Source organism: Alosa sapidissima, chromosome 2 (genome assembly GCF_018492685.1).
Source record: "Alosa sapidissima isolate fAloSap1 chromosome 2, fAloSap1.pri, whole genome shotgun sequence".
NCBI classification, from domain to species: domain Eukaryota; kingdom Metazoa; phylum Chordata; class Actinopteri; order Clupeiformes; family Clupeidae; genus Alosa; species Alosa sapidissima.
In genome coordinates, this window is record NC_055958.1 from 35,771,714 (window position 1) to 35,795,490 (window position 23,777).

Here is a 23,777-nt window from a genome sequence, read left to right on the forward strand (position 1 = left end):
TTCTAAGCATAGCCTACTAAACACATAAATTGACTTTGTCACATAAGTTGACTTTGTTTCTGTGTTAAGATCAGCTGTTTCCCAACTTATCTGAACCTTTCCCACCTTGTCTACGATTCTGAGTTTTCTTTTTAAGCCGCTCTCTCTCTTCCTCGCTCGCTGGCTGTAGTGAAGAAAGCTCGACTCCGCTGGAGTCCAAATGCAGTTTGGGAGGGACAGAAATACCTTAACAGAGCAAGCAGCAACCCTCCTCTATCTGAGGACTAAGCTAAAGTAGCCTATCTATTTTGTAAGTTAATGTAAAACACATAGGTTGGTGAAAGAACTGTAAGCTCAAAATTCAGCTCATTAAAGTGTAAGCTAATTAAAGCATGTTTAGACACACAGGGCCAGATGTACGTACATTTGCGAACGTAGCGTTATCAGCGTCATGGACAAACCACACATTGCGAACGCTGTCAGACCCAAGTTTCCATCGTATTTATCAATCGTTCAATCCTTAGTGTAAACTGCGCTTTTCTCTGCCTTTCTCCGACATAAATTTAAATAGCGAAGTAAAGTACAGATACGTGAAATTTCTACTTAAGTACAGTAATGAAGTATTTGTACTCCGTTACATTACAACACTGCTTGTATTGTAGCCTAACTGTAAAAATTAATATCAGAAAAATTATCTGACACCACCCCCAAAACTAATATTTCTGTGTCTTTGGGGGGTACTGGGTCTTCATTGGGGGCTATAGTACCCCCCTGTACCCCCTGTAATTGGAACTACGGTGAACACTACTTTAAAAAATCCGAAACAACTAAAATTAAATCTGAAAACTTAGAATGTCACGTGTCATATTTGCTGAGACTCTGCTTCTTCACGCATCATGCTCAGCTCAGAAGATCCTTCTCTTGCATCTTCCTGTGACTGTGATCTACCCTAGTAAGACACACAAACAACATGATTTTCACACATCTCCAAAAAGATAATCATTAGTACTACAGACAGCATCTCAGGCAACACATAAACAAGTACAACAACTATTCAATAACTGCATTATGTAGTCATGATAAAAATAACTTGAGAAGTGAGTGTCTACTGGTACATGTCATATTTGCCCTGTTGTGGGCATGTGAAACATTTTTCTCTGATTCTTAAAGGAAATGAAGATTAAAGCTTACCGATAATTGACTGGGAAAATTAAAGGGAAGCAAGAAAGAGAGGGATTAAAAGTAGACCCAGTAAACTTTGAACTAACTATAATTAATTAAAAGTCATTTAGCACTGCAATTCATAATATAAAATATGACTTACTGAGTACATGTACTGTATATTAAAGTACTTACCCTCCTGAGATCGGCTCACGGTTTGGTGGGGTTTCCATACGTTGCCTTCCCAGTCGTGACATGTTGTCGAAACATGTTGTTGCAAACTGGGAAAATATTTCAACTCACCCTTAATGCCAGCAAACATTTAACATTTGTAGAAATCACATTTTATATCCCACCAGTTAACTGAATTATCATTTCCAAATCATCATCTTCAGAAATTCTTGAATAAACGCATAATGCTGCATTGTGGGATATGGAGGAATAAAGGGGATAAATGCAAAGGGGGAAATGGCACATACGCAACACTGACAATATTTTGTTGACAAATATACACCTGAAAACAGAAACATAGCTTACCGAATGTTTCAGGACAAATCTGTTGAAAATATAAAGGAAAAAACATTAAGGTTCAGTTAAAACACATATAAATCTTTTACTCATGATTTATAGGTAATACGTTTTACCTGACACATAATATACAACCGAGAGTTAGGAATATGGTGAAAATGCTCCAGATTAAACAGTAATCTCCTGTAATGACAAAGAGTGTGAGGGATAGAAAATGGATCGATGTCACATTTCTACCTCATGCTAAAGCAGATTTAATGCAACAAATAATTCCATGCGTTAAATGCAGATACAATTTTACATTGTATATCGAGATGTGTACAGCTCAGTAAACTATTGACTTGGAAATAATGATTAAAATAATCCATAACTTTTGAAATTAAAAATAAATAAATATATAAATAAATATATATATATATAAATAAATAAATATAAATACTCACGAGTACATTGGTGCAGAAATGGAACAAATACATGCAATGAACCTGTTGCTGACCCATACAAGTTTGAAACCTCACAATCATACAGGCCATTCATGTCATATGTTAATTTGTGGAAGTGGAGTTGGCTTCCATTTTTTGTAATTCTATTATCGGAGAGAGGAACTCCATTCCTGTGCAGGAGCAAAGTCAAAGTCAAAGTTAATTTTATCATACCAAAGAGGGGATATATATACAAACATACAGATACACAGATACCCCCTCCCCCCACACACACAGACACACTCACCACGCACATATACTAAAAATCCTAAATATAAATAAGCCTAACAGTTCACACACACACACACACACACACACACACACACACACACACTATAGATAATAAGTTGGGCATCCAGTGCAATACAATAACTTAAGAGGGTAGACCATTATGTCCATTGATTTTATTATGTGTCTTTTATAAGAGCCTGATTGCTGAGGGGACAAATGATTTGCTAAATATATTTTATCCTTCTTTGAAGCATCCTTCCATTGCCCCGCTGACTTACTGGAAATTTAATCATGCGTTGCAGCTTGACCTGATCTTGCTTGTGCACGTTACCAAAACACAAATCAAACCAAAAGACAAGATGCTCTGGAGGACGGCTTTATAAAACAGCTGCTAGATATAACAGTCAACTGGCACCAGTTGTGGTTTGAGCATGATGACATTTGAACTAATCTAATGTGACAACACAGAAATATGCTAACGGGTAAACTGATTGAAGTTCACAGCTCTGATGGTCTTATTTTATAACATTAGCCAGTTGTGAAGAATGAGACCTCACGGTCCAAACTCACAAAGGGGATGCGCGCTCTTTCAGGCAACCAAGGTACAAGGAGACATTGACGAACCACAGACAAGTGCAAACTTTGTGCTAAGAGTGCTGGTTTATTTACAGTGTTCAAAAGTGATAAACAAAAACTTTGAAAAAAGGCTACAAACAAAAATCAACACGAGGGTTGCTCACAATTAAAGACTTAACTAAACAAAATAACCAATACAAAACTAATAGGGATTCACAGAGTTAAATGTTCACAAACCAGACTCACAGCAAGCTGCTCTCCCTATGCCACTCTCTCCTGAATGACAGAAGCTCAGCCTTTTTATGGGCCTACCCATTAGAAACGTCACTCAAACATGCCTTGATCCTAACAATTTTACCCTTATTTTACGCTATAAAAAAAATATACTTTCTCTTTCCCTAAAACCAGTTCAAAACCCTAACCACAATTACAGACACGCCATCAAAACAAAAAAATACAAAAAGATTGCAACTTTGACAATTCGGGTTTCTCGGGGGATCATTGATGGCGGGACACACAACAGGGAAGTGAATGCAGTCAGTGTAGGTGCTATGCAAGGGGGCAGGCGAATTCCCGGAAGTAGAAGAATCGACGTAGGCTGGAGGGACCACCTCTCTGCTAACTCCCATAGAAGTCCATTCATTCTAGGATTTTTTTTAAATACCATAACTTCATATAACATATATCCTGTGCCGATATTGTAGCTTCTGTGTAATCTACATAAACACTACAAAGGCAAAACAGACTCCATTACCTCGCCTGTAACGTTGGTTACCCGTAAGAAGAATAGTTAGCTTGTTCGGTTGGAGGGAAGCTAGCTTTGACGTAATCTCTCTTTCGCGCCGTAGGGAGATAACCGTATTGTTTGGATAAGAAGCTCAGTCCACCTTACTGTCTATGACGGTAACTCATAAGCAAAACCCATAGATATATCTATGAGCAAAACCTAGCATACACGACCGTATGTTAAGGTAAAGCATTACACAGAGGCAACCTAATAATAATACAAAAAAGCAAACCTATTTTTTTTTTAAAACGGCACTAATCATTTCAGAGGTTTTCGATGGATTGACCGTAGGTCGGAAAAGTGGAAAGAAGATTAGCTTCAAGGCTATAACTTTTTTGTTTTGTTTTAGCATGACTGTTTTTGAAGATGATCATGTATGGTAGCTTCAACATTAACACGACTTGGTGAGAATGATATTAATAATAATACATAAATAAATGTTTAACTTTGATGACTTTGAAGGCGAAGGAAGTGTGAGAAGAATTTCTGTGTATCTATCATATGAGTTACAAGATTCAGTTCGATGGCTAACGTCACGAAGTTAAGTGTGAGTCTGCGCAGTACTGGGGGGACCAACTGAAAAATCGTTCTATTTGACTCAGTGCCCTCCCATTGAAAACGACGGAGTCTGTTCGTCCATTTCTTTTACTGTCTATGGTGCTATGGCGTGGGAATACTGGTGCGTGTGGTGGAAATGTTTGGTGGAGCAAAACCAGCGAGTACCTTGCGGCTTGCGGAGATGTTGTGGATGAAAACTGGTGAGTACAGAAATATGTGTGACGCTATGTGACGGTGAAATATGAATGTGTTCAGAACGCGCTAAACCGGTATCGCGTGTAATGAACTTGCCAAGTGCCGTGTGCAGGTGTGTGCGTGTGTGTCGGGAAATGTTTGTCAGTTATGTGTAGGGACAACGTCGGGAGCATTTGGGGAAAAGTTTAACTGGAGGGCAACTTTTCCACACCAGTACAAACCAATTGTTTTTTTGCCAAGTAAAGTTCAAACACCATCCCACAAATTGTACCTTCTCCATTTATATTGTACATCCTCTGGATTGGCGTCTGTTTGACATTGAAACACTACAGATGGAGGGGGACTCTGAAGAGTGGTCACTTTAGCAGGATCAGGGGGATCTAAAAGAAAAAAATAATTGTAAACAGATCAAACTTTTACCACTAACAGAACATATGCATGGGTGCCCTGGATTTACAGTCCTGTCTTCAACATACACCAATCTGCCTGCAAAGCTTGCAGATCCTGGAGTCCTGAAATCCACTTTTAACGGAATCCTGGATTTACTGACTGACAGGCCACAGGTGGTGAGGATGAAATATAGACAGGAGAGATGCCTAGTTCCATAGATATGGGAGTTTCACACACCGGCCAATCAAAACCAACAACAACAACACAATTACTAACAAGTTCTGGGCAGAAAACAATCACCAACAAAACAGCAGTGTAGTGGCTAGCATGCAATAGCCACACAAGTCATGGGTTCAATTCCCAGCTGCCACCATTGTGTCCTTGATGTGTAGAACCATTTTGTAGCTATGGAATTAATTTGTCTGTGTGCAAAAAAAAATGCATACCTGCAGAAATATTTTGTGCACTTGTGAAAAACAGTTGTCCACAGGGATTTAGTTTGAATGTGTGTGGAACAGCTTTATAGCTACAGGCAATAAAAGGAACTTATGTCTTTGCACATACAATTAGGCAGCAATTGGGAGAAGTATGACATCTATCTTTCGTGTGCAAATTGGATCTACAAAGGTACAAAACTTTTTTTACAGACACAAATTTTGGCAGTGTTTTGTCGTCATTTCTGAAGAGCCAATCAGCGAATTTTAGCACGGTCTTGACAGCGTTTCTGCACAGCTAATCAGCACATGGTATGGTATGGTGCCCGCCAACCCTGGCCGAGAGATGTGGCACATGACGTCCCCTGATTGGCTAGTCAGTAGGCAGTTGGATCAATCCTTTTAGAACAGGCAAGAGCTTTCTAGCCTCACGTCAGCAGCGCTGCATCACCCATATACATTAAAACAACCAGCGGATGGTGGGCGGGTGCGGTTTTGAAAATTGGTCAAAAAACTTTGGTGCTGATGGATGGCTGATGGATGATAAGTTTTGCTATGCAGTTATGGTTGAAATAATAGCCCATCAGCACATCTCTAGTGTGTGTGCCTCTCTCTCGCTCAGAGGGGAGGGGGAGGCTGAGGGGTCGATCAAGCATGGATTCTAAACTCTGTGGTGGATAGGATCTACAATTAGGTGTTAATTAATATTACTACGCTAGTTCGAAGTACTCCCAAGTGCTATTGCGCCACACATTGTAGTTCTCCTGTTTATTCGCTTGGAAAATTGCCACGTTTCATGTTGTGTGACCGTTGACATTTTTATCAACTACTCGTGCAACTGTATTTAAGTCGGGAAAACGTGGATGTTTTACTTCTATGTCTGGCTACGTCTGAGCCCGTTAGCATAGCAACATGCTAACACATTCGTGCCGCGCACCAGAGTGTTTGAGTGCACGTACCGACACGGGAGAGGTATGACTCAACTCGTGAAAGTTAAGGTAAGAACATATATTACTACTGACATTGGGTGGCGTGTTCCTTTAAGCACCATCACACAAGTTGAAACTTACATCTGTGTCATTCTTTTTGGTGAAATGGTCTTTGCACGCTTCATCCTGTTGTCTGCCCTGGCTCTAACCTCGAGTTTTTTAGTAGCCTTTACTTTTCGCAAACCTTGTGAGCGTGCGAACCCAAACACTGTGACCTCGCGCCAAATGTTTTTATTGGTTTATTAAGTACAAACAGGCGAGTTATGAAAAATTGAGTGTGAGGGATAATTTGTTCACTTCACACAAAAAGATCTTGGAATGAGAGCGCTAACTGTACTAGCGTTTAGTCCACTGTCTATAATAGCCTAATTTAGAATTCTTTTTTTTAACCGACTACAGACAACTTTGATCGGTTAACGTTGATACAGTCAACCATCGGTCAAACGGTCCGATGAGAGCTGAGCCAGCACAGCAATACTGGCTCATTTCCTCCGAGCAGTATGGCTCAGTTCGGTGCTGTAAGGTGCACAATTATCTATTTCCAATGTAAACATTTGTGAATGGTACCAAAACAGAGACACGTAACATTCCAATTTTCCGGCTCTCACTCTCACACACACACACACAATGGAGACTCCCCTCTGTAGCCTAGGCTACCTGACTCAGAACAATCCAAGAGTGTTACAGCACAGAATTTGCACTGTTGTGTTGATAAGGCCAACCTTAGTGAACACCGAGCTGAACTGTCATTAAGTTAGATAGGCTACTGATGCATGCAAATTAAATAGTTTGTTCTTATCACAACAAAGTCAATCGTGGAGATAACATTTGTTTGACAGGCAAAGTTATCAGCACTTAGCAACATGCATGTAAGAGCCTTAGGTGGTAACAAGGTAAGGTAGGCCTAATGTTAGAGCACAGCTGGGTCTCTACACACGGTCACAGTTAACATCTATTAATTCATCAAATGTGACATGAGAGGTTTGCGCACCGCCAACGACCCTCACCCCCACCCCACCCCCGAATAAAAAAGAACAAAAAATAATAAAAATTGTGCCCTCTTGGAAATCACAAATGCCCCCTCTGTCACTGTACTCTCTGATTGTGTGAAAATGCAGAGATAGAAAACAACCCTGTAAAGATATAGCATTGATACTCACAATGGATGTTGATAGAGTAATTGAACATTTGCTGTCCATTCAATGTTGGGTGTCTGACCAAACACAGGACTTCCTTGCGCTGGATTCCTCTGGAAGGTAGACCCAGAAGATTGCAGGTGACATTGCTAGTGCCATCTGGGTTCACAGTTGAGATTGATGTAATGCTCACTGTGCTTCCAAGAGAGCTGGCATTCCATGACACCTCAGCAGGAGGATATGCGTTGTCAGCACTGCAGGTTGCAAGAGTTACCTCACTTATGCCAACCAAGGGTGTAACAGTGAGGACATTTACCACAGGTGGAGCTAAAGACATCAAAACAATTTTTAGTTGTTGTGTAAAATCACAAGGCAGGTGTGTAGCATAGAATACACTAAATGCAAATAAAAGGAAAGTGTGCTCATTTTTGTAACTCAGGGAATGGCTATAAAAAATCTAGGTACTTGTTTGAAAACAATGACTTTGGCTGGACTCATGGTCTATTGTCAGATTACCGGTAATTGAAAATGGCACTCTTTAGCAAGATGTACTTTAAGTGGGTTTTGGCATAGATTGAAAAGTGACTATACTGAAAAGATCTCTGCACAAACTATAAACCTAACTCTGATACAGAGAGGGAATGCACTCACAGGGTGTGTGTGTGGGTGTGGGGGATAGTGTTCCTTGGTGGCGACTTTGACCAAGTTATTACAATATTGGAAAATGATTACATTAGGCTTTATTACATTTTTCTTGGCGTTAAAAAGGGATTTTTATTACTATTATTGGGTGTTATTACATTATCGGGAAGTTATTACATTATTGGGTTCTACAGGGGCGTTCACACCAAGAACAATAACTTAAAAGATAACAGCAAAAAATATATATATTTTAGATAATATGAATGACAAAGTCCACACAAACTATAACAAATGAAAAACAATATAGTTGGGGATCACTTTCAGAGCAATTTTGAGAATGATACAAAGCTGACAGCCAATCAGAATCCATCACATTCATCAACACAAAGGGAGACTTTCCTTATCGTTGGTCAGTGTTAGTTATAGTTACCGTTCCTGGTGTGAACGGCCCTTAACCATTAAACCAAAGTAAAATATGTGGAGTATTCCAATCTTATTCGCAAAGTTTTTTATGAGCGGAGCTATGTGCAGCTTCTGAAAAGATGTCGGGAATGAAAAAGGTAGGCTAAACTTTTGGGCTGAGTCACGTAAGACTGCATAGTAGCGACATAGTGGCAGTATAGCTTAGGTAGTTATAATATTACTACAGTATGAAAACATTCACGAAAGTAACTTTAGAACTTTGATAGAGACGTTATTGAACAGAATATGCTGTGTGACATGTAAACAGGAATATTAACAGAGTAGTCTACTACAAACTCAGGTAACCATATTTGCAATATTGTCTTATTCTGAATAAGATTAATACTCTGAATATTAATGTAAACATGTACTCAATTACACAACATCACGTTGGGTTTGGTTTCAAACTACCATTGTATAAATAGAATGATCTTACCATGCACAGTCAACTGGATGGATTTCTTGACAGGACTGCCTTCAAACAAAGTAAAGCTACAGGAGTAATTCCCACAATCTTTAATACTTGCATTCTTTAAAAGAATATTTGCTACGCCTTCTTGAATATTCCCAATAAATTTAAGACGTGTTTTGAGATCATTCACTTCTTCAGGTGTTGTATTCCTATTTCTTATGATTGTGAAAATCTTTTTTTGAACCGTCTTCGGTGTTGTTCTCATCCAATCTACCTGAATGACAACTTCAGCTCCAGATAATTGACAGACCAATTCAACGTCTTCTCCGGCAATGACTTCTTTATCAACACCAATAATTTGGAGGGCTGTTGAAAACACAAAAGATAGGTATGTTGAAATAAGAAAAGATTGCAATGTGCCAACGTACATGACCATAGCAACAAACACTAAACTATTACCATTCAGTAGACAACTTGTTTTTTGTAGACTATGGTAGCCTGGCTAGACAATAAGAGTGCAAACACACAGGAAATTACATAATGAAAGAACATAAAAAAGAGAAAAAGTACATGAAAGTAGCGATGGACCGATTCCGATTCCGATTTTTTCATTTCTTCTAACCACTTACAGCACACACACAGTTATTTTCTATCTTGTTGGGAAACAACATACAAGGATGATTGTATGTTGTTTCCCAAATGCTTCAGTGTCTGATACAAAAAACAAGCTTGCAGAACTGGTGTCAAAATATGCAACTATCAAGTGCATCATTGTGCATGTTGGAGCAAATGACATCTACAGAGAACAGCTGTATGTCAAAGAAGATTTCAAGGAACTTTTCTCGGCCCTATATGAGCTTGGAATACAAATTTTCATCAGTGGCCCACTCCCAGCAGAGGGAAGCTTTGTATTTTCCAGACTATTCAGTTTAAACACCTGGCTCGCAAAAACATGCTTTTCAGTTGGGATGAATTTTATTGACAATTTTAACCTTTTTTGGAATCGCAGGGAATACTTCAGACCAAATAGCTCAGAGCTGAGTTGGACTGGGGCCAAGATCTTAACCGAATACTATCACCTCTCTCTCCTGCACCCAACATTTTTTCTGCCAACCTTGAGCCGAGCCTCTGATAAGCGCTCAGTGGCCATACAGACGGAACAAGCGGATGACCTCAACAACTCAGCTAAACCAAAACACTCTGCACAGGCTGAAACAGAGATATGCCCAACCTCCCCTGCTGTGGGGCCCTCTGATAACCACCCACTAGCCTCCACTGAAATGCAGACCTTGGAGAAACATAAACAACCAGCTCAACAATGCCAAGCCATGTCCACTGGACAAGATAAGATGGGTGCTGCTAAAATGACTCAAAGTCAATCACTGGCGTCAAACTCCCTGGAATCTCAGCAAACAAATGGATGTGATGAGCATGAGGAGATAGCACCTATCAAAGCTGCTGAGAGGATATCAGAAAGGAAGGGTCATGTTGTAACACCAGTACCAATACCCCTCCCCACCTCCGTCGTCTCCTTGTCACCACAAAGACACAACAACATGGAATACACTACTGGAATACCTGCTGAAAGCGGAGCATCTGCAACAAACTTCCCAGAACCTCAGCAGGCAGATGGAGACTCTGGATCAATTTTCAACCCCAACCTCCTTGATTTCCCATCACCACCCACACCCAATCACATCCCCACCCAATCAAACTCCCCAGGCCACACAAACCCCCCTAATCTCCCATCACCATCCCCACCCCGTCATCCCATCACCCACTCAAACTCCACAGGATCCCCTGAATACCCATCACCATCCCCACCCAAGCACATGATGTTCCCTGCAAGAATGGAGAGACCAGTAGCCATGCAGAGTTTTACTAGCCCAAGATCATTAGCACCAAAGAAGCGAAGGGCACCTCCACCCCCTCGCCCTCCCCCTCCCCGTTTAGAAGGATCTCTTAAGCAGCAGCAACCTCTTAGTTCATTTTCTCAGCCGGCATATAGCATGGAATGTTCAGTGGAAGATACAGATGGCAGCAGCAGGGGACAATTATATGATGACTGTATTGCATGATATTCTCAGGGTCCCTGCAATATAAATGGTACTGACAGTAGTTTTGAGAACATGCCGGGACCCAGTAAGCCCATGACATTCTCTATTCCTGTATTGACAAGAAATAGAACACAAATGCATCGAGCTTATAGGGTAAACCAGTCCAATCTCCTACCCGTACCACATCAACCTCAGATTTCCCCCATGGATCATATTTCCCCAACACTTACAGCAAAACTAGCACTCCTAAATATCAGATCTCTTTCAAACAAATCATTCTTAATTTATGATCTAATTTGCACACACAACCTTGATTTTTTACTTTTAACTGAGACATGGTTAGATCAAGCAAACAGTGCTGCTACTCTCATCGAATCAGCTCCCCCAAATTTCAGTTTTTTGAGTGCTACCAGAGCAAATAAAAGAGGTGGGGGGATAGCCACAATTTTCAAGACGTCTTTTCAGTGCAATCAGTCGTCATTCGGTGACTTTACTTCATTTGAATATCTGTGTGCATGCATTAAGTCTTCTCCTCAGATTTTATTACTGACAATTTACAGGCCTCCAAAACATTCAGCTAAAGTTTTTCTTGAAGAGCTAGGTGAACTGCTATCAGTTGTTTGCATAGAGTTTGACTGTCTTATTATATCAGGGGATCTAAACTTGCATGTGGATAATCCTGAAAACAACTATGCCAAGGAATTCATTGCACTAATCGATACTTTCTCCCTAACACAGCATGTAAAGGGGCCAACACACTCTCTCGGCCATACCCTCGACCTTGTTATCACAAAGGGTCTCGATGTCTCCACAGCTGTTAAAGACCTGGCCTTATCTGATCATTTCTGCGTGTTCTTTGATGTGTCTATGTCCCCACACACTCAAAACACAGCTATGGTGGTAAAAAGGAGAATCATAAATGATCAGACAAGTGCTCTCTTTGAGCAAGCACTTTCACTAAAGTCAAGTCAACTGTCAGACTCTGAAGACTTATTTGATCACTTTAATGCAAAAATGGCAAACATTATGGATGACATTGCTCCATTACAATTCAAGAAAGTTAAGGACAAACAGAAAGCACCATGGAGGCAAAATCCAGCAGTTAAACTTCTAAAAAGAGAGTGTAGGAAGACTGAAAGAAAATGGCGTAAATACAAACTTCAGATCCACTATGAAATCCATAAAGAGATGCTCCGCACATATAACTCTGAAATATGCAAAGCAAGACAGTCTTTCTTTTCTAACATTATCAATAGAAGTTCAAATAACACTCGTATTCTATTTTCAACTGTTGATAAGTTAACAAATCCCCCCTCTCAATTAGCGCCTGAACTTCTCTCAACTAATAAATGCAATGAGTTTTCATCTTTTTTTAAAGGTAAAATTGACAAAATCAGACTCATCATATCTGCTCAATTATAAATTCAACAACCTGAACTTCCAGCAACAAACAGAGGGAAACTAAACTTGAAAAACTGTTTTTCACCTCATAGCGGCGGATGTCCTTCAAATTGTAAATGTATCACTGCTGTCTGGCACTTTTCCTAAGTCACTGAAAACAGCTGTTGTAAAGCCACTTCTCAAGAAGAATAACCTGGATGCCTCCATGCTAAACAATTACAGGCCCATATCCAATCTACCTTTTATTGGCAAAATTATTGAAAAAGTAGTCTTTAATCAATTAACCACCTTCCTAACATCAAATGGGTATTTTGATTACTTTCAGTCTGGTTTTCGGGCAAATCACAGCACTGAAACAGCTCTCATTAAAGTTTCCAATGACATACGCCTCAACACAGATTCAGGTAAAACATCAGTCCTAGTGCTACTGGACCTTAGTGCAGCATTTGACACTGTTGATCACAATATTTTACTACACAGACTAGAACACTGGGTTGGATTTACAGGCATAGTTATCAGCTGGCTAAAATCATGTCTACAAGAAAGGAGCTTCTTTGGTGCAATCGGAAACTGTACCTCAACACCAACGTCCTTGACCTGTGGTGTTCCCCAGGGGTCGATCTTGGGGCCACTATTATTCAACCTCTATATGCTCCCACTTGGACAAATCATTCAAAATAATTTGATTTCATATCATAGCTATGCAGATGACACACAAATTTACTTAGCTCTATCACCAAACGACTATGGTCCTCTTGAATCTATGTGTCGGTGTATAGAACAAATCAACACCTGGATGTCTCAAAATTTTCTTCAGCTGAACAAAGAAAAAACTGAAGTAATTATATTTGGTAAAAATGAGGAAAGACTTAGGGTTGCCACTCTCCTTGACACAAAAGAGTTGAAGGCAAAGGATACTGTTAAAAATCTTGGTGTATTAATTGACAGTGATCTAAATTTCAACAGCCACATGAAAGCAATAACTAAATCAGCTTTTTACCACCTCAAAAATATTTCCAAACTCAGATGTCAAAACATGACTTAGAAAAACTCATTCATGCATTTATCTCCAGCAGGGTTGATTACTGCAATGGACTGTTCACAGGCCTTCCTAAAAATACTATTAAACAGCTTCAGGTGATACAAAATGCAGCAGCTAGGATTCTAACAAAAACTAAAAGAACTGACCACATTACTCCAATTCTTAAGTCCTTGCACTGGCTTCCAGTAAGTCACAGAATTGACTTTAAAGCACTATTGCTTGTTTATAAATCAGTAAATGGAGCAGGACCTAAATACTTGTCAGACATGCTTCAGCAGTACACACCTTCTCGTCCTCTCAGGTCCCAGGTGAAAAACCTGCTAGTAAAACCTACAGTTAGAACTAAACATGGTGAAGCAGCTTTTAGCTGCTATGCGGCTCAGCTGTGGAACCAACTTTCGGATGACATTAAAAAGGCCCCAACTGTAGCCAGTTTTAAATCTAGACTTAAGACCAAACTGTTCTCAGATGCTTTCTGCTAACTGTGCCGAGTTACAAATTCTGAATCTGCCTTGATAATTAGTCTACTTGGTCCAGTACTTTATTACTTTTTTTACTACTTTTGCCTTTGTTTTTGCTTACTAATTATTCTTTATTTTTAAATGATTTTACCTTGTGTTTTATGTTTTCTTTTTATTATGATCTTTACCTTTTAACTATTATTTGACTATATTGCCCTTCTATGCTTTTATTTGTTATTATTGTTTGGTTTTGTTTATGTAAAGCACATTGAATGACCTCTGTGTATGAAATGCGCTATATAAATAAACTTGACTTGACTTGTCTAATATAGCATGTTAATATAGAAATGCAATCAACTTATCAATATTGAAATGGCTGAATCGGTGAACAGACAGATTCTTCTTCAAGTCTAACTTCAGCTGCAGTATCAAACTATAATGCTTCCCAGTGTCTGCATTTATTTATTTATCCTGTCATCTTTGGTCCTCCATATTCCATTCAGTAGCGTGCAGCTGCAGCTCTCATTTGGAGTTGCCATGTTGTTACAGTCATTCATATTAATATATAAACATTGCAATGCTGAATCATTGTTATTTTGGACATACACTTCACGTTTGGTCTCAGTGGAAATGGGAAATAGCATGAGTTTGACTTTGGTATGAAGTTAACAGGAGGCAATGGAGGGAAACAAGTAGGCTGACAGCCTAGGCTACAAAGGCTACACAGGATTTATACTGCTTCTTCACAATTATTGGGTTGAACTCACACGGTGGTGTCATGTAAGGACCCTGTTCATGTTGCACAGCACTTGTTATGATATTTTGAGTCTAGGAGGCACAAAGGTACAGTTAAGAACATGCCCTCATAAGACAGCACCGATTTTTTTTCATGTTTTTCCTGACCGACAGTATTCCATGAACATGATCAACTGAGCTCCGTGTTCAAATTGGCCGGATTTCTCCTTTAATTTTGAATTTGATACCAGCAAAATGTTTCAAAAAAAGAAGTTGGGACAGGGGGTAACAAAATGCTGGAAATGTTGTGTAATGACAAAGAAAACAAAAGCAATGTTTCATAACTAATTAGGTCAATTGGCAGCACAATTGGGTATGCAAAAGAGCATCCCAGACAGGCAGTCTCTTAGAAGTAAATATGTGGGGGTATTCATCACTCTGTGTAAACATGTGTGCACAAATTATGAAACAATGTCATTTTAATGCTTCTTAACATGAAATTGTTAAGTATTTGGGAAGTTCATCATCTACAGGATATTATTAAAACATTCAGAGAATCTAGAGAAATCTTTGCAAACAAGGGAAAGAGCTGAAAAACAATATTGGATGGCTGTGGTCTTTTGGCCCTTACATGGCACTGCATCAAAACCAGGGGGTCGTTTCTAGAAAGTGTCGTCGGCTAACTTGCATCACAACCTTGGTAGTTCGCTCCGTCGTTCTTGGATTTGGTGTTTCTAGAAAAGGTAGTTTGAACTCTCAATCGCAAACAAGGATCCATTTATCACTGTGCTGATGTTAAGAGTCTGTGAAGATTATAATACTAGCCTATCAAAAAGCAAGGCAATACTTGAATTAACATAAATACCAGAATGAGCCAAGTAGGGGAGTCAGTCTCTTAATCAAAATTAAGCTACAGGATAGATCAGTGTTTCCCCTACAGTGTATTTAACAGCGGCGCAGCGCCGCCGCTGGATTTTCAGCGCCGCTGCAACATAATATCACGAGATTCACTTAACACACTGTAAAAGCACAACGGCCAACGTCATCTCGAAATTGTTTTCTGAAAGTCTTGAGTAAGTTAAGCGCATCAAATCCGCACTTAGCCTCTCATTATTCAGGACATATATGCGGCATGATGTGTCAGGTGATTACAAGCCCAAAGACAAGTCTGCAGCCCATATGGCTAGCCTACGATCTGAACACGGTTACATTGTTTAGCTATCCGACTGATGGGGTCTTGCTCCGCCACAGTGTAACCTATGGTGTCATCGTTCACTTGTAGGTTACACAATAAATAGCCTACTTATAGGCCTGGTGACAATAAAAAATGATATTAGTTATATTTCATCACGAAGCTGTTTGTATGCCGTGAATTTGCTTGTAGCCTATGCCATATGTTAAGCTTGAGCAATTCCTCTGATCCAAAGCCTGCTTTGACACATTGACACTAATGTGAAACATGCATCCTCCTCTCCTAGCCTACATCAAATAAAAGAAACCAATTCATGATTACCGAAATGAATTTAACATGGGGGGAAAAAGTTTGTTGCGATTTAGCCTACTGTTGTGATGCGGTTCTTTCTGCTGATTGGATTTACGTCCGGTGTCGTCAACTCTGAGAACTCTTGCTCCGGCTGACAATTTTATCCAGAGAGCTGATTTCCCAAAGATGAGCCTCCATCAACATTCAACGACAAATTATTAAAACGTAAGTAATGCAATAGAGTAAACCAATGTGCTACAAGGTGTATGGTCTTAACGTTAATTGTAGCCTAGACTTGTAACGTTAGCGTAGGGCTACATGTAATGTTTGCATGGGAAAGCTAGGCGAACACAGTCTAGGCCTGTTTAAACTTTCTGATAGTTAAAGGAAATATGAGCATATGTTGGCATATACGTATAGCCTAAATTCTGTCCACTTAGCTATAATAGGCTATCACAAACAGACCTTTTCTACGTTTGCGGCATTAGACATAGGAGCCTACATTCTCTTATCAGAAAGACGTGTTCTCATAACTTCAGCGTTCTCTTGACGGTGAGACGAACGGTCGCACTTCAATCAAGTAGCCTAGGTCCTTTTCGAGTTAATTGTGAGTGAGTTGTATGGTAACTGTGGGAGTGTTGTAGAAGAAAAGTGAGTATTTACTTTTTTATACGTGGGTTTGTTGTTTTGGGACTGAGAAATAGACTACAAGGAGAGCATCTGGCTACGTGCATGCGTGTCAGCATTAATGGTCCCCCAACAATTCAATTCAATTACCAAAGAGCCTTAGAGATGTTCTTTGAAAAGCCCAGAAAAATTAAGTGCTCGCAGATTGGGTGTGGCCTTTGCCATTAAAGACAAATTTAAATAAATTGTAAATCTTTTTCTGGGTTGTGCCATTTCATTTTTCTTCTATCATTTTTAACCAATAATGTAAAAGAAAGCTGAAAATGTCCACAAAAGAAACACGAAGGTATGATATAAAAAAAAAAAAAAAAAAAAAAAATGCGCAACAACCCCCCCCCCCCAGTAATAGCACCGCTGCTGGAAAAATTTCTAGGGGAAACACTGTAGATCAATCATTGAATCACGAGATAAACATCCACTTCGTAATTTTTGGTTAGGCGGTTTGGTGTAGTGGCTAAAGCAGGTGACTTGTTGTCCCAGCGTTGTAGGTTCGATTTTCTTATGAAGTGAGATTGTCCTCTTGCTACTAGCTACCTGCAGGTGAACTAGTGTGACACGTGGATTCAATTGTTTTTGACTGATGTCATGTACCTATTGGTCTCTCGATGTAGAGTAACTATATGCATAAATATTTATGGTCAAAACGTATTGACGTGTCTCGTAGGCCTACTCTTACTCAGAAGTGAAAAGGAGAGATAGGATACGAACTCCGGTCGACCGCGCAAAGTGCAGACGCTCTGCCGTTAAGCCAAGAGATAAGTCATCAAAACTTGCGATACCCTGAAATTCATGTAGGCTATATATTTTTTCCAACATAGATATTTAAAACAAATAATGGCACATATTGGTTGGCTTAAGTCAACTGTCTTGCAATAGGTTTAGGTTTTTACTGATGGCACTGACAATACCAGCATTAATCAATTAACTCTCACCAGATGAATTTCGTTCCACCTAGCTCCGCCTTGCTCCACTCACATCCATCTGGGATCGGTTCCGTTGAGAGTGATTTCGGCACGAGATTGTATGGTATGGTATCAGGACGCAGGGCGGGAGTTTCATAGATGTGAGTGGTTGAAGTAGCACGTCAATAGATGATGGACAAGTGGCTTATCCAATCTTATGCAAGGATTTTTTTAATAAGGCCTTCTGAAGCACCACTCCAATGGATCGATCCCAGATGGATGAGTTGAGGTAGGCGGAACGAAATTCATCTGGCGAGAGTAAGGTTATTAATCACTCGGTTTATATTAGAAAAATGTTGATGTAGGCCGTGACAGAGAATTTCTAGGGGGTTGGGTATTACACTGCCACTGTTTCCACCAATGATATGCATCGCTGCATCATCAACAACGTTGTTTCGAACTACGGTGTTCAAACGCCGGGGGTAGCGAATTGCAACACAGGTACGATGCTTTCTGGAAACAGGTGTAACAATGTCACTGTTTGGTAGCAAGTTACGTCGTACCATGGTGGCTGAACAACTTCGTTGCTAACTTTTCTAGAAACGAGCCCCAGATCTGTTTCCAGACCGGTCATTGTATGGGCTCAGGAAAACCTCTGATAACCATTGTCTATGTGCACAGTTTAATACTCAATTCAAAAAAACTACAGCCAAAATTGTATTGAGACATGATACAGAAAATACCACTGTTTTATCTGGGCCTGAGCTTGTTTTAAACGGACTGAGGTAACATGGGAAAAGGTCCTGTGGTTAGACAAATCAAAATGTGCAACATTTTCTGTTTGGAAATCATGGACTCACCTGGGAGAGGGCCTATCCAAGTATCCAACCTATTCAACTTGTTTTAATGCTCAGTTTGAAACCCAACATCTATGACGGTGTAGAAGAGCATTAGTGCCTACAGCATGGACATCTTGCACATTTGGCAAAGTACAATCGATTTTAAATGATGTATACAGGTTTTGAGCAACAGATACTGCTATCCAGGCAATGTATTTCCCAAGGAAGACCTTGAATATTTCAGGAATACAATGCCAAAATGAATTCTGCACATATTTAAACAGTATTTCTCCATAGAGGAAGAGTCCAGGTGCTACAATGGCCTATCTGCAGTCCAGACTTGTCAAATTAGGTGCATCATGGAATGAAAAACATGACTAAGAAAACCTCATACTATTGAGCAACTGAAATCCTATATCGGGGAGTAATGGGACAACATTTCATTCTCAAAACTCTAGCGATTGGTCTCCTCAGTTCCTAAACATTTACAGAATTTTGATAAATGAAGAGGTGAAGCAGTACAGTGGTAAACATTCCCTGTTCCACCTTATTTTGAAACGTGTTGATGGCATCAAATTCAAAATCAACATATATGTTCCATGAAATAGTCCAAATTTTCATTTTAAACATTTGATATGTTGTCTATGTCCTTTTTGCTGCTAAATATATCTTTACCAGACTTGTGTATGATCACATTCTGTTTTTATTTGCATTTTACACAACTTCCCAACTTTTTCTGATTTGGGATTGTAATAGCATATACATTATAGGCCTTTCATTTTGTGATAAAATTATATAAATAGAGCGGAGCTGCTATCCTCCCTGAATGAGTCCGAGGCTGTCATTCTGGGCGATTTTAACTTTGACTGGCTTTCCCCCGCAGCAGATTAATTTAAAGATCTATGGACAGAGTTAAGTCTTACTCAGTTGGTTTCATAACCCACCCGCCCGAACATGAAATTCCCCAGTCGCTCAACATTATTAGATCTCATTCTTACGAACAAACCGGAGCATTATTTCCAAACCTGTGTGTTCCCTATGGACTTTAGTGACCATTGCCCTGTAGGTTGCATTATAAATCACAGGAGAAAAGCTCAGGTTCTTTAGTGATTTTTAAAAAGTATTTTAGAAAACTTAATGAGGATGCTTTTTTTTAATGATTTGCAATCCAGTGAACTTATTTCCAGTGAATCCAGTGAACAATCAAGTTCAGTTTATTTCCAGTTCAATCCAGTGAATTTACAATTACTTTGTGGTAATGTCTGAAGTTCTACCATGGACTCTAACATTTTTTTGTGGAAAACATACCTTGGTTACCTTGTTTCAAGCCATTCTAGTGTGGTATTGAAAGCCTGCATGAAGACCCAGCTCGATTAGCGCCAGTTCTCATTAATATTCAATGAGCTAAGCTGCTTGACTTTGATTGGCTAACAGCTAGTAGGTTTCGTCCATAACATGACAGCCATTATCAACTAATTTTAGCTTCATGGCATGAACTTAGCTTGGCTAGCGAGTGCTAGCATTGTCTAAATGTGCATAAATAAAACCTGCTAGGCTAGCGAATTCATTAAACCTGTATAACATAGCACTTCCTTTCCTGACAATTACGTTTTACTTACAGGCACTAGTCGTAGACTGTGATGGTAGCCTGCTCCAGGCTTCAACAGCAACCTTTTTGCAAAGCCTGTGGCATTGTTCCAAAAAACAAACTGAAGCCATTTGATCCTCAAGTCTGGGTTCTTGGGCAAAATGCATTGTTGAAGTCCGTTGACATTCAGCCATCCTTGCCTACGAAAACGGTCACAGAGCTAAACAAATTTTGTGGGCAAGGTCTCAACTGGGCGAGCTCATGAATAGTAATGAGTTCATCAATTCCACGTCAATCTGAAGAGCTTTTGCAATTGGCCTAGCTGTTCAATTTCACATTCACGACATATCACAAACACATTTGGACCTAACATGTTTAAAAAAAATACAAGTAAAAATGGTTTTGTGTGGCAGGGCACCTTTAAGTGTGGTAAGTCCTCATATAGAGCATCACAGTCCCGCCCCTCCTCCGAGAGAGCTTAGTTTACGGAAGTAAATTTCCCATTCATTTCTCCCATTGACGTTTTGGAAAAATCTGTATCAAAAGAGTTTTAGAGCATGTCTTAGGCTAATCAGCTACAGAGTAACTCATAAGCATACAACATATCATTTCGAGTGAAAAAACGAAGAGAAAGTCCAAAAAAAGTCAAAGGTACAAGACTGTGTACATATTTTCATTTCCGAGCGAAGGAACTACTCATCCCATAAACCACCGCGCCTCACTGAATAATATATAAGCAGCACGAACCAGCGCGAAATCATTTCCAACCGGCGACAGCACGCAAACCCTTTCCTCCAAACAGTGATTTTTATATAGTGAATGTGCAGTTAATAGCAGTTATTTCAGGAGTAATCGTGCAAATAATCGTGTTTTTGTATTGAATGTTATATTTACCATCGTGTATTTTATATCGTGTGTGAAAGCGGTTAACGTTAGCAACATTGTGCAGTGCTTCGTATCTGACTGCCATCCTGATGCATGGACCGGTGCATGGTCTGCTCTTGGACCACCATATTCAGTTTGCTGTGAATTATTACGCAAAATGTTCATTAAATGTACGAAGAAGTATTTCTAGGTTAATGATTGATGATATGACTCGTACAGTATGAAGGCTACAGTAGCCTAGCTAATGTTAACTAGCATTACCAACCTCCCTGCAAAACTCACCACTCTTATCCCTCATGCTGGCCCTTACAAAACCCACAAGCTAACCCTCGGACACACAACAGTCAATAATGTGACCCGATTTAAAGTGGTTTTCATCCCTTTGGACACTTGATTTCGTCCTTGAAACAGTGAAATATTCACGGGGGCATGGACGGTTTGCTAACCATTTTACTGCAGTGTCTAGCTGCTAGCCGGTCGTAGCATCCAGCTTGCATGTGCTATCAGCTAGCTAGCTCAAAAGTTGAAGTACTTATTAAGATACAGGGCTTTTTATGCCTCGACTAAGTTGATGTTTCCTATAAACAACAATTCATGTTCATAGAAACAACAAGGTCACTAAAACATTATATTAATGTTAGCAGCATTATAATGACATTCTAATGTCTGAAAGGCTAATGATTAGCCTATCGGCTACCTGAAAAGTTAAGTGTTTAAACTAGCATTTACAGTGTTCTATTTGATGGTGTATTGGCCCTGACTAAGTTTGTGTGATATATAAACCACAATCCTTGTTGATACAAGTACCAATGTTCGTCTAGAAAGTTTTTATTCACATTAAGATTTTCGCCATAGGCAGTAAAAGACTCCGCCATCTTTGTCAATAATTTTCGCTGATAAAGTTTCAAACTATGATCATAACAGCCTTTCCACCAATCAGAGGCATCACTGTGGGATTGTGGGATTGTTCAGGATTGTGGGTAATGAAGTACTTATCCAAGACATCGCGATTAAAAGACATTTATTTCAAAACAAGGTTAGTGCCCCTTGAATTTTCGCCCTCTATATGACCATATACAATCGCTTAGTACAGCCGTAGCTGGTTTTGAGTCTACCATGTGCAGTTAAGTTTTTATGGCTTATACCTGAATTGTCAATGGAGAAATTGCATTAAATGCTTACTTCCGGAAACTCCTGTGGGCGGGACTGTGATGCTCTATTATATTAACCATCTCTATGCATGTGGCAGTAATCCAGCAAAATTCTGGAAAGTGGTAAATACACTTAATGGTGTCTCTCCATCTACACCATGTTCCAAATTATTATGCAAATTGGATTAAAGTGTCATAAACAGACTTGGAATTTCACCATTCTGGGAGCAAGGCCACTTGGCTTTCAGTTGGGCATATTTGGTGGGGGGCACAAAGAGGAGCCTCTCGCTGCAGCCTGCGGGAAGGCGGGGCTTGACATCAAGCCCAGCCCACATCCAAGTCAGCCATGTTTTTTTGTATTACGTCACGCAGTTTAAAATTGCTGGCGGCAAGAGGGAGGGAGGCAGTCAGCAGAGAGAGCCAGGACTCGCAACGAGACTGGGCGAGCTGCTAGTGCTACATTCTACAAACCAGCAACTTACTGCAAAACACGTTTTATTGTGTAATTCAACACGTAAACTGTGGATTCAAACCAGTGCAGCAACTCGCAACAGCACCAACGTTTCCATAAGAACGCTGTTGTCACACTACTCATTCGTCAGATAGGAACTAGCTAGCTGGCTAGCTAGCCAGCAAAGTTAACCACCCAGATGGCAATAGGCTGCTGGCGGGCCACCGGTTTCGCTGTCGCCGGCGGACCGCTGAGTTTTTGCACATCGGTTCTACCGCGGTCCGCTGGGCTAACGAGCCTCAGATTTGACAACCTTTTCTTTATTCATTTATACGGCGGACTGCCGGTGGCCTAACGTTACCATCGCGGGTTGCTGACAAGTAGCCTATCTACCGGTGGTCCGATAGCTGCTTGCTATCTGGGCAGTAGCCTATATTTGAGATGAGGATGTCGAGCTTGATCTAGCTGCTAACCGGTTAACGTTACACAATGCATGTTTCTGGTTCACCTGTTGTCAATAAAGCAAAATTGCCCCTTTGTAGGCTATTTGGTTGTAATGGAGAATTCTTGCTGTTAAACTGATAGTCCATGATAATGAAACAACACACCATTCTACTTTTGAGGGCTAAATTAAATGAAATATGGCTCGTTTTCCGTTTGAACACATTGTCATCAATATTTAAAATGACCAATTTATGTGAATGTGCATGGTTTCAAAACCGGAAATCAAATGAACGAAAAAGTAGGCCTACACAAACCCAATTACAGTATCTAGCCTAGGCCTACATGAAAAATTCACTGTTGTTGCATGAAATGTAATTTGTGTTTAGCCTAAATCATCAGTTTCTATCATCTAATATGAAACAATATACTATATAATTCGCTACCGGGCTGTCGGCAGTAGGCCTAAAGCCAAAGCGTATGGGGAGTGACGTAGGCAAAGAAAACATGGCTGAGTTGGATGTGGGCGGGGCTTGATGTCAAGCCTCGCCTTCCCGCAGGCTGCAGCGAGCTGTACTTGGGCACAAAGGCCACATGTCAGGGCACCAAGGCCAAAGTTAATACAGTAGTAGGCTATAAAAATGATCAAAGTTGTATTCACTGCAGTAGACCTGCATCACTGTATGAAACAT

General features: G+C 40.0%; 1 protein-coding gene across 5 annotated transcripts in view; it reads right to left on the reverse strand.

Annotated features, from left to right (window-relative positions):
• Positions 1–541: 541 nt before the first annotated feature.
• LOC121693191 (nectin-3-like protein) overlaps positions 542–23,777 on the reverse strand; it is a 104,175-nt gene continuing 80,939 nt past the window's right edge. For 4 of the 5 annotated variants that reach the window (XM_042072494.1, XM_042072503.1, XM_042072509.1 and 1 more), the window contains 9 exons: positions 8,987–9,328; positions 7,471–7,773; positions 4,769–4,877; positions 2,112–2,281; positions 1,785–1,851; positions 1,678–1,696; positions 1,336–1,421; positions 1,171–1,180; positions 542–928 (listed from right to left, as the gene is read on the reverse strand). In XM_042072494.1, coding sequence (XP_041928428.1) covers positions 842–928; positions 1,171–1,180; positions 1,336–1,421; positions 1,678–1,696; positions 1,785–1,851; positions 2,112–2,281; positions 4,769–4,877; positions 7,471–7,773; positions 8,987–9,328 — 1,193 coding nt within the window. In that variant the 3' untranslated portion in view covers positions 542–841. Of the gene's footprint in view, positions 929–1,170; positions 1,181–1,335; positions 1,422–1,677; positions 1,697–1,784; positions 1,852–2,111; positions 2,282–4,768; positions 4,878–7,470; positions 7,774–8,986; positions 9,329–20,188; positions 20,314–23,777 lie in introns of those variants that run through there. The other variant, XM_042072475.1, reaches the window with a different exon arrangement.